At 41.1% G+C, this 12,081-nt stretch overlaps 1 protein-coding gene across 5 annotated transcripts in view; it reads right to left on the bottom strand.

The window, feature by feature from the left end:
• Positions 1 to 467: 467 nt before the first annotated feature.
• Positions 468 to 12,081, bottom strand: part of Fzd6 (frizzled class receptor 6) — a 34,813-nt gene continuing 23,199 nt past the window's right edge. For all 5 annotated transcript variants that reach the window (XM_052747703.1, XM_052747705.1, XM_052747704.1 and 2 more), the window contains 4 exons: positions 6,787 to 7,804; positions 4,759 to 4,907; positions 3,511 to 3,939; positions 468 to 2,436 (listed from right to left, as the gene is read on the bottom strand). In XM_052747703.1, the coding sequence (XP_052603663.1) occupies positions 2,268 to 2,436; positions 3,511 to 3,939; positions 4,759 to 4,907; positions 6,787 to 7,804 (1,765 nt within the window). In that variant the 3' untranslated portion in view covers positions 468 to 2,267. The remainder of the gene's footprint in view (positions 2,437 to 3,510; positions 3,940 to 4,758; positions 4,908 to 6,786; positions 7,805 to 12,081) is intronic.

Genomic DNA, 12,081 nt, shown 5'->3' with positions numbered 1-12,081 from the left:
GAAGAGAAACAGGTTAATTTAAGTTTAAAAAGCTATCCCAAAACAAGCCTAAACTAAGGCCAAGCATTCAAAACTAATAAGAAGTCTATGTGTCATGATTTGGGAGCTGGTTGGTGGCCCAAAAGAAAGCCTGCTACAAGAAACTGTGACAGAAAGCAAATATCCTTCCTCAGTTAAAAAGGAACTTCTGGGGGGCTGGAGAGATGGCTCAGAGGTTAAGAGCACTGATTGCTCTTCCAGAGGTCCTGAGTTCAATTCTCAGCAACCACATGTTGGCTCACAACCATCTGTAATGAGATCTGGTGCCCTCTTCTGGCCTGCAGACATACATGCTGGATACATGATAAATAAATAAATCTTAAAAAAAAAAAAAACGGAACTTCTGGTTTATTAGTTATGCCATCATTAACCTGAAAAAATTACACTATTTCCTGTGTCAGTACTATACATCTCGGCACACAACACAATACTTTATACAAAGAAAATTTTATTGATGAAAAGATCACACAAAAAAGTTCTTGTGTATAAAGTTTACAAATGTGGAAAAGTTAGTATTTACAACATTTTCCATATAGTACATGATAATTTTAATTTAAACTTTAGCAGAAGGTCTGACAGGCCCAAAGCACCCAAGAAAATGTTGCTCAGGAAATAATACTTAATGAGAAACAAAATTAAGGAAATTCCTTGTTATTTTCAAGTGTGTTGTTCAAACCACATTAGTTTACCACTTGTTACATTTCCCCCATGTTTCACTACTATTGCCGGCACACTTTCTTTTGCATGTTCAGTTGTGGACATGAATTTTGCACAGCATCTGAGAAAGATACAATACAATGTGTCTGTAGTAGTATAAAAATTTAAGTTTAAATTTTAAAAAAGGATGAAATCTGGATGTGGTGGCTCAAGTCTTTAATCCCAGCACTCGGGAGACAGAGGTAGGCGGCACTCTGTGAGTTTAAGGCCAGCCTGGTCTACATACTGAGTTCCAGGACAGCTGGATAGAGCTACATAGTAAGACCCTGTCTCAAAATGATAAAAAATAATAAAATAGAAAAGTATGAGCAACTATAAATGGCCATAATTCAATCTTGAGTGGTCATGAAACCTTAAAAAAAAAAAGGAACTCAATAGCTTTGTGTAATTTATAAAGATTTACAAGTGAGGGGTTGGGGATTTAGCTCAGTGGTAGAGTGCTTGCCTAGCAAGTGCAAGGCCCTGGGTTTGGTCCTCAGCTCCAGAAAAAAAAAATTACAAGTGAAAGCTTGCCAATGTCAGACGCAGACAGCAGGAGGCAGGACAACAAGGAGGACACTGTCTCCACAGCATCTCCTTCAGAGACCTGTGAAACTCTTCACATGTCAACACCTCACAAAACTCACAGCTAAGGTAAGGTGGAGTGGCTTTGAAAGGTGAATGCTTCTTACAAACCTTTCAGTGTAATACCCATTCTTTATACTATAAAGAATGCTGTTTTACAAGTTGCTTAAAAATTCAGTGTAACAGTTACCGTAATAGCAAAGTAGCTAAAATATTAGAATAACATCATACAAATATTTGAATCAATTTTCTAGGATTTTCAAAAAAGTTCAAATGCATATAAGTGTGTTTTCAAATATATATACACACACACACATATAAAGGTTCAACGATAAGTTTTAAATACTTCAGAAAAATCCTGGTTTTATATCAAAAGAATGAAACAGCATAAAATATCTTAAAATACTTTAAAGAAAGAATCTTCATAAATAGAAGGAAGATTCCTCTAATGCCCTCCCCACCCCCTACAGTTTGAAAATATTATTAGCCTGGATATTTTTGTTTTTTTCAGGTATGAATGCACTGTATTATTCTTGAAATCTGTCCCCCTCCCCCAGGATAACAGTAGACAAACCGCCAGTGGTGCTGGCGCACGCCTTTAGTCCCAGCAAGGCAGGCGGGTCTGTGAGTTTGAGGCCAGCATGGTCTACAGAGTAAGATCCAGGAAAGGTGCCAAAGCTACACAGAGAAGCCCTGTCTCGAAACAAATGAACAAACAAACAAACAACTAGACAGAAGACAAAGCTGGTTTAAGTGCAAAAGGAATGTGACAGTGGTTTTTCTTTTTGCAGGGCTGGGAGACGAACCCAGGTCCTCAAGTATTCCGGGTGAATGCTCTACCACTGAGCTACTCTCCCAGCTCAACAGTGGTTTTTTAAAAAGACAAATGCATTGTCATCTTCAGTGTAATAAGAACTGACTTCCAGGGTAATGAGATAAAAGTTTCTTCAAGTGTCTGAATGCCCGGCTGCACCCTGCTCTTTTCTAACTGCAGAAGCTGAGTGAACAAGCAGAGATGTGGAACCTTTGAGGCTGCTTGGTTCTGAAGAACTGGGGACCTGCAAACTGCTGCACTTCACTAGGCCAGTTTCAGTGATGTCACTCTTTGGACTTACCCTAGAAAAAAAGAAAGTTGATACGCATATATGTAGAATCACAAGAGGATGTCAACATCCTCCTAACTGTGGCTCATTTACCCCCAAGCAGCTCTGACCTCTATCAGAAGACAATCCACTAAAGCGTCACTTTAACACTTCAAATTACAAACACTTTTTCTCAGATACAAACCCTTTCTCAGAAACTTTACCCAGTGCTGTCCTGTACGGCCGAGCACGATATATCTCACAGGGAACACAATTCCTCGGGCAGATTTCTGCTCCCAGCTTAGTGATTTCTTAGCAGTGTTAAAACACAGCGTAAGAGTTTAGGAATACAATGATGACCAAGACCTCAGCTCCAATCCCGTGGAGGATAAACCATCTAGCTAGTTACAGCCAGGTACACGGAAGCATTACGGGCTTAGGACAACCTTAAGGTCTTGCTGTAGTTAGCTGTCAACATTCTGAGAAAAAGCAAAAACAAAAACTAGAACCAATCCTGTGCTTTGGTTACTTTTGACCATTGGGAAAAATCCACCATATTTTTTCATATTCAGAAGCTAAAAACTTATGATCATCTTTGTATAAAATAGCACCTTAGATACAGAATGAAATAATGTGTTTTGTTTCCTTGAGATGTTTCTTTCTTGCTACTATTATAGCCCAGGCTGGCCTTGAACTTGCTTGTGTGTAACCCGGGTTGGCCTCAAATTCATGACCCTCGTAACTCCAGCTTCCCAGCACTGGGATTACAGGCATGTACCACTATGCTCAGCTATAATGTATGACGATAGTTTGGCCTGCACTTCAGATGTACTTTAAACCCTTACCTAAATGTCAAATAACTCGTAACAATTATCATAAGAAATGAATATCACTTTCCAACTTGAACTCCTACATTAAGACTCTTCTTAAAGCTAAGAATTGAACTATTAAGTAGCATATTTATTGGTTGAAACCAAACTTCCTTGAATTAAAAGTAAAGGTATCTCATCATAAAATGCTTTTGTTCCAGATGCAGTACGTGCCAATAAAAAATGAGTAAGGCTCTATGTCGAATCACAACAACGGCAGACAACACAGCTGACCTCACCTTCCTTCACTGGGAGCCGCTTCCGACACACTGCTTTTTTCCTTCACACTGCCCGTTCGGCCTTTCCTGTCGTTCTGTTCCCCAGAGAGCTTGGAGCTGGACGCTGCAGGGGAAGCAGGCTCTCCACAGTCCTGGTCCTTTGCTCTGGGCGTGTTTGCTCTGTCTGCTCTCAGCTCCTTCACGGACGCTTCAGGGGAGGTCTGGACTTCTGTGGAAGTTTCTTGTCCTAAGTAGTCATGGTCAGCGATTGCCACGGCAGAGGTGCCGTGGTCTGCCGTCACGCCTGTGCTGGTCCCCATGGACTTGGAAATGACCTTCAGCTTATGTGACCCTGGCTTGTAGTGTTTCTGCTTGTGTTTCACTTTGGAATTGTGCTTCAGGAAAAACTCACAGGACTCCTGCAGCACTCTCCGGCTTTCGCTGATGGGGCTGCGGGGAAATCCAGGGGAGAATTTGCTCAGTCCATCTCAAGTGTTACAGACAGGCTCCTTAGTTAGAAGCTCTGTACGGTCTGTAGCATTTACAAAATCTGGGATTCCTAGATTCTGAAATCTTTTGTGCAAAGACCTTCTTTGCTTTTGCTAACAGAAGCAGCACACTGGTGAGAAATTAAACAGTCAAAAACCAAAGACTGAGGGCAAGGAAATACAATCATCCCAACGAGACTGACTGTATTTGTATCACACAGAAATATGCTAAACATAGGGGTAAGCCAGAAGAAAGAGGGCATAGTATAATCAATGACCCCATTTTCTAACATTAAAGTTGACAAGTTATAGTAAAGTTAGTATGGATACATAAATATGAGATACACACTGATAACAATGAAGATAATAAAGCCCAGTTAAAGAAATTTTCAGTTTTCGAAAATTATTAATGGAAAAGCATATAGTTCTGAATTAAAATATTTTGGAGACAGGGTCTTGCTATCCCAGTGAGCCTCAAATTTGCCATCTTCCTGCCTCTAGCCACCAAGTGTGGGGGCTACAGGTAGGTCCCACCTGTCCATCTATAGTTATGAAGTCTGTAACACGAAGAGTGTGATAATAAAATCAGTGGGAAATAAAAAATCTACAGCACATTATATACAATATATATAAAGAACCAAAACGAACTATTTACTCCTAAGTATGTATTGATATTACAGAATATCAATATTTTGAACTGCTATCATTTTAGGTAAAAAAAAAATTGGTATTTTGTTCTGTTTACTTTAAACCAATCTTAGGAAAAACAGTCCGCACTTACTCTCGCTTGCGGTTCCGTTTAAAGAACCCGGCCCACTCTGCGCATGTCTTTTTACTTCCAACCCAGAAGACCGCAGAGATACCAACAATTAATGTCATCAGGTATTTTATCATAAATAAAGCCAATTCTGGTCGAGCTTCTGTGTTTGCCTACAAAAACAAAATAAATAATAACATTCTTAAAATATAAAGAAAAATCTGCATTGTCAAAGTAAAGTTTGAGCAAATTATAAATCTTCAGTCTGTTTTACTGCAAAAGGTTTGAATAAATATTATAAGGAACATCATTTTAAGTTCAATACATTTTTATGAAGTTCTGAACAAGGAACTTATATGTATATCAAAATATGGCTCTCACAGAGAAAAATACTTATGATTTTCAGAATCTTGGCATGACCTCTTGACCTTTTCCTCTCTATTGGTAGAGTGGCCTCTCATAATTGCTAAAATATTTGTCTGTAAGTATTTACCTATTTCCCTTCACTATAATCTATGTTTAAAATATATTCGGGGCTAGAGGGATGGCTCAGCAGTTGGGAGCACTGGCTGCTCTCGCAGAGAACTCAGGTTCAGGTCCCAGCACCACATGGTGGTCACAACCATCCACAGCTCCGTTCCAGCGCCCTCTCCTGTCCTTTGTGGCACCAAACGTACATGTGGTCATATACATACCTGCGAACACTCATATGCATAGAAAGGAAAAACTAAAAACTAATCAAACTCTTATTTTCTAGTCCTTCTGCACCAATGCACATGATATTAAAATTTGTTTGGCTGCCACAAAACAAATATTAGTAAGATGTGAAAATGTAGAAATTTCATAAAAAGTAAAGTACTTTTTTTCATACTTTTGTTTAAAGCATACATTTTCAAATACTATAGTAAGTGTTCAAGTATAAAAGTATTGCACAGATTGCATTGTATCTTGTTTTTTGTGCTAATTAATATGCCTAGGAGCCCCAGGCACACCAGCACAGACAGAGCTTTGCTTTTCAAGGCTTGTTCCTATGAGTTCTACCTCACTCACCTAGCCCCATTTCAACATCCTTAGGTTACTTCCCACCTAGTTCCAACTGCAAATAATGCTGTAGTGCTCATCCGTATATATTTAAAGTGATTCTACAGGAGGAGCCGAAGAACAGGAGGAATAGGAAGAGAGGGAGGGAGTGGGAGGGAGAGGGAGGGAGGAAGGGAGAGAGGAAGGGAGGGAGAGAAGCTGCCCGGTATATCCCAGGATCTTACTCACACTATGTGAGGACTCTGCCACTAAGCTATATCCCAGCCAGCCAGAACCCTAAGTTTTACTTTAATTAATTTACTTGAGACAGTCTTACTATATTATATTGCTCAGGCTGACTTCAAACTCAACCATTCTTCTACCTCAGCCTCCTAAGTATGTAGGCATACTGCATACTGCTAAAATTTATTTTACTTAAAAATTCAACTTTAAGAAATTATGTATTTTCAGGAATTTACAATTTTTCATTTTAAAAACAGCACCTTATACTAATCATAAGCAGCAGAGACACATGAAATCTATTTTCAATTGTGTGGTTTTTCTCAGTTAAGAATGACAGGATGGGATGGGCAGAAATCAAGTTCTGTTTTTAGAAGCATACACTACACAAAAGGTTAAACCCAAACACAGGGGTTTCCTACCAAAAGGAGTTGAGAAAAAAAACAGTAAACCTCTCCAATTCAGGAGAATTTACTTTTCCTTTTATCCCTCTGGTGAGGCCTATTCTTTATAATTGTTAATCTGCTTTTATAACCCAATTTAATTGTTATTTTCAATTTAATGCTTAAAATAACTACAGGAGACTCACTGTATCATAACTGTAATTAGAATCACTGCTTGAGGAGTGAACTCTGAGCCTGTCACCCAGCCTGACTGGTGCACAGGGAAGGACTCCCTGCGTCTGTTAGGTCTTCTCAAGCCGAAGTCTAATTTCCTGACCACGACTAATACAAGCGCATTTCCAGGAACACGAAAAGTAAACAGTGGCATAATCCAAATGATAGCTCCTACCTGATAAGGGCATGGGATGCGGTACTGGCGACAATGATCGGAGAACCAAGTTATCTCCCAGGTGATCCTGTTCACTAGTTCATAGACATAGCAACCAAGAAGTGTCACCAAGGGCACAAGATACAGGCCACTGAAGACTCCAATTCGAATCATGAATTTCTTCAGTTTCTCTTGGTTTCGGCCATCATGTTGTATAACTTGTCGAACGTGATTTAAGGAAATGATGCCAGCTAAAAGGAGAGACAGCCCCACAAACACACAGAGGCACAGAGGCAAGAGGACAAAGTACCGAGAGGCATCCAGGTCATAAAGGCCCACGAAGCAAACCCCGCTAATGTTGTCCCCCTCGACTTTGTTCATAGCGAGCAGCATGACCGTCAGGAAGCCGGGCATCCCCCAGGCAACCGCATGGAACCACACTGCCTTCTGCTCAATGGCCTCACAACTCCACTTTCTTCCTGCAGCTAAGAACCAAGTAATGGTGAGAATCACCCACCACACAGTGCCAGCCATTGTGAAAAAATACAAAAACATAAACACCACACTGCAAGCCTTGTTCTTTGAGCCCAAAACGACCGTGTTCCCGAGCTCCAGCTTCTCGTCTGCCTTATTACAAGCTGTGCTATTGCCCAGCAAAAACCCAACGAAGTACATGAGAGAGACAATGCTGTAGCAGACAGAGTAATAGATAATTGGTCTCTCTGGGTATCTGAATCTTCTAACATCAATTAAAAACGTAAGAAATGTGAACAGAGTTGCACAAAGACAAAATATTGAAACTATTCCTATGAAACTTTTGGCAAAGTCCAGCTCATCACTTTTAAAATACATGTTGGGGCACGGAGGGGCACACTGGTCAATCCCCAGGAACTTATAGCCTTGCTCTCCTGAAGCCTTGAGATGCTTTGGGCACCAAAAGCCAATGTCTCTTGGGACTTGTTCAGTTTTCCTCTGAGGACCAAGGAGCTCTGTGTGTGGATCAGGAGTTACGGGACCAGAGTCATCACAGTGTGGCAATCTGTAAAGATCACAAAAACTCAATATATGAGCTCATCAGTCTTTAAATACCATTTTCATTAATTCTTTAGAATTTCATACATGCATACAAGGTATTGTGATCATATTCACCTCTCTGTCCCCCTAAATCCTCTCAGACCCACCCCCACTTTATCTTTTACTTTCCCAATATAAACCATGGTCTTGTTGCATTCATAGTTGATGGGAGACATGTAAGGCTGAGTGATTCAGGGTTGGGTAGAGTTTTGAAACTGACTAAAAACTATGGTTGTTCACAAAGCCTCAGCTCACTTAAATATATCAACATGAAGACAGAAAATCATAAAAATCTACTTCCTTGGAAAACAATTAGTCAAGTCATAATTTTAAATATTTTCTGCCTTTAAGGCTGAATATTTAAGAGAATGTATAATTTACCTATTTCGGTAATCTCCAGACAAAACACTGGCCTGCCTAATAATGGCGTGTGAAATAGAAAGCCCAAGGAAGCTGGCTTTTCTTTATCTGAGTGCGGGGCAGCGCCTGAGGGACAAGTGCTCTTTCCACCGAGCGCCAGCCTACCCTGCTTCCTTTCTCTAATGCTCAGAGCAATTCCGGATCCATCACGTGACCGAGGGGAATAGAACTAGGATGGCTAAGGAGAGTGACAGGGTAGAGCTCACATTCTTAAAAGGAGGACAGGACTGCCATCATGACACAGGCTGCACACCAGCCTGACTCACATCGCTTTGACTGGCTGCCAGCCTCTTTGCTGGTGGACAAATCTGAGCAACACACAGATAATTCTCTTCTACATAGAACTTGACCCCTGAGCTGAATTTGTGCACACTGGTATTACTTTGAAGGGTCTATATGGTTTAAAAACAATGAGAACGCATCCAAAACAAAACAGACTAAGATTAAAATAGAGAATAAGAGGGTGGAGAGGTTGCTCAGTGGTTAAGAGCACCGGCTCCTCTTCCAGAGGACCTGAGTTTGATTTCCAGCACCTTCATGGCAGTTAGGGGCTTTCTGTAAGTCCAGTCCTAGGGGATTAGACACCCTCTTTTGGCATCTGTGGGCATTGTACACATATGCTGCGCAGACATACGTGCAGGCAAACCATTCATAAATATCAATAAAATACTTTAAAAAACTTATGGATTTTATATGTGCACTGATGCTTTGCTTACATGTATGTCTGTGTGAAGATGCCAGATCCCCTGGAACTTGAGTTACAGATAGTTATGAGCTGCCATGTTGGTGCTGGGAATTAAGAGCCAGTGCTCTTAACTGCTGAGCCATCTCTCCAATAAAATACTTTTTGAGGGAGAAAGAGAGAAAGGGGGAGGGAGAGAGAGGAAGGAAGGGAGGGAGGGAGGGAAGGAAGGAGGGAGGGAGGGGGAGAGAGAGAGAGAGAGAGAGAGAGAGAGAGAGAGAGAGAGAGAGAGAGAGAGAGAGAGAGAGAGAGAATGAATATGAATAAGAGCTTGGTGTGGTGGTGAACACCTTGATCTCAGCATTCAGGAGGCAGAAGCAGGCTGATCTCTGAACTGGAGGCCAGCCTGGTCTACAGAGTGAGATTCAGAAAAGTCAGGGCTACACAGTGAGACTCTGTCTCAAAACAAAGACAGGGAGATAGAAATATATTCCTGTAAAATGAATACTCAAAATCTTGCAACTTTATTGAAATGTAACATCATTCAGTTCAGCTCTGCTTAGTGTCTTTCTCCCCGCTTTGGTTTTTTGAGATAGGGTTTCTCTGTGTAGCTTTGGAGCCTTTCCTGGAGGCCCAGGATGGCCTCGAACTCACAGAAATGAGCCTGTCTCTGCCTCCTGAGTGCTGGGATTAAAGGCGTGTGCCACCACCGCCCATCATGCTTAGTGTCTTTGAAGTAAAGCAATATAACATTACAGACATGGCCAGGACTCCTTCCTGTCACGTCTTACTCCCTTTTCTTTCTTCTCAAGAGCATTCATTACCAGAAATTTGGTTTTTATTCTCCTCAAGCATTTGAAGATATTTTACTGTATTATTTACTAGCCATAACCTTGTATAGTAGTTCACAGGTTCTGAACTGTATATAAATGGCATCATGCCATGACTTCGCTTTCTACATGCAACACATTTTTTCAGTTTATTATTATCGACAGGTGTGAGTCAGGGGTGTTCATTTTATCAACTTATAGTAGTAGTTCAGTGTGTAAGTGCATCACAACTTGCTAATTGTTCTCCTGTGATGGACATTCAGATATTTTTCTACTTTAAAAAATGGGGGCCATAAATGGCTCAACAGGTAAAGATACTTGCTGCCAACCCCGACAATCTGAGTTCAATCTCCAGGACCCCCATGGTGGAAGGACAGAACTGACCCCACAGTGTCCTCTGACCTCCACCCATATACTGTGGCATGCACAAATCACCCACCACAATAGGGTTTTTAGAAGGAATAACCGATATTCTTGTTGATGGCTCAGAATTTGTTAGGAGTTTCTATAGACAATTTCTCAGATTTAGGATATGGGCATTTACAATTTACCACATATTATTAAATTGTTCTGGACAATGATTATGCATCTACCAGATTGTGTGAATTCCACAAAGGTTCTACCCTTTCTTCAGCCTGGCGATAAACAACACAAAACAAAAAACCAGCCTTCCCCAACTTACTGTGTGAGATTTCACTATATAAACAAAATATTTAAAATTCTAAACCCCTAATGTCTACAGAATAGGAAACAAAATAATAAACATTAAAGTGTAAAGTTCAATGAATTGATAAGAATCATTCATAAGTTAACTGTGCTTAAAACCCCCTCCAAGCTGTCACTGTGTAGACCAGGCTGGCCTAAGTCTAAACCTGGTACATCCCTCAGGCTGGCCTTCAACTTGGGGTCCTCCTACCCTGGCATCCTGAGTGCTAGCATTACATGGGTGTACCACCATGCCTAGCTTTAAATCCTGTTTTCTTACTGTGAACTGTAACTGCGGTTGGTCAGACCTACACAATATTAATCACATTAATCACACTTATTCAGTCACAGAAAGGCTTAGATGGAATTTATTTAGGTGAAAAAAATGTATTACTGAGACTCATATCTAATAGACAATTTTACCTTGCCTAAATATATTACATTAGTACTGTGTGACGGTATATATAAGAAACACAAGTAGCATTTTGATCCTGACACAGTAGGATAGTTCACATTATAAAAACACATTAAGTGAGCACTTTTGCATCATTATCATTATGGAATGCAAGCAATGATTTAAAACTCCATCACAGTATTCTGGGTGGTGGAGGCACCTGCTGATGGATTTTCGGTTTAAAACTGTGAGTCCATGTGTCTGTGCATGTGACTGCAGTGCCCATGAAGGTGAAGACCCTCCAGAAGGCTGCATTACAAGCGGCTGTGAGGCACCTGATACGGGTGCTGGGAACCAAACTCCAGCTCTCTGCAAGAGCAACACGAGCCCTCTTTGCAGGCCAAGTATGTTGTCTTGAAAACAGGACAGGCACACAGTTATGGAGAAGGTGTGGCCAGGAAAGACTGAGAATGAGGGGAAGAAAGCGAAATAAGACCCCAAGACCCTCCCACTGGACAGGCTGTGCTGCGGGAAAGTCAGGCGAGAGAGGACAGGGAGGAGGTGCGGTTAGGAGGAGACGCACTGACCCATTGGCAACACAGTCCTGAATAAAAAGCGTGTCTGGCCCTGACAAGCTGGGGACCTGGGCCTCCAAGGACTGAGGTGCTTTCCCCACCGTTCCAAAGCAAAGGCACTTGGAAGGGCAGAGGCACTGTCCTGGGAACCCAGAGCCTAAGCGTGCCATTCTTCCAGAGTCCCAGAGTCGAACAGAAGCTGCCTGCGTGGCTGTGTTAAAGCTTCCAGCAGGCGAGGACAAGAGCTCCAGTCAGAAATTCTCCTGCTTTCGTATTTGCAAAATAAGATGCCATAAAACCTTAAAGACTGCTCTAACATCCAGGGAGAAATTAGAGTATTTCTAGTGATCAAACCATCAGTAGTTTAAAAGGAGAGGTTTGTCTGCTTTGTACTAGTGATATATGGTTTGACATTGGCTTTACACAGTATTTTTAAAAAAGGAGATTCTATTTCCCAATGCAATGTATCAGGTATTTCAAACACAAAACTAATGTTTCTCAACAAAATCAAACTTTACAAATTAAAACTCCCAAAGAGGGGGAAATGTTAGCTCCAATACCACTCATGTTTGTGTGATTCATGACCCTTATGCTTTAAACTGTGCAGGCAGCCCCAGAAAGAGCAAGCATCTTTCC

Source organism: Peromyscus californicus, unplaced genomic scaffold (genome assembly GCF_007827085.1).
Source record: "Peromyscus californicus insignis strain IS unplaced genomic scaffold, ASM782708v3 Scaffold_20__1_contigs__length_68692818, whole genome shotgun sequence".
NCBI lineage: Eukaryota > Metazoa > Chordata > Mammalia > Rodentia > Cricetidae > Peromyscus > Peromyscus californicus.
The sequence above is the reverse complement of the archived record's forward strand: the minus strand, read 5'-3'. Positions and strand labels throughout refer to the sequence as shown.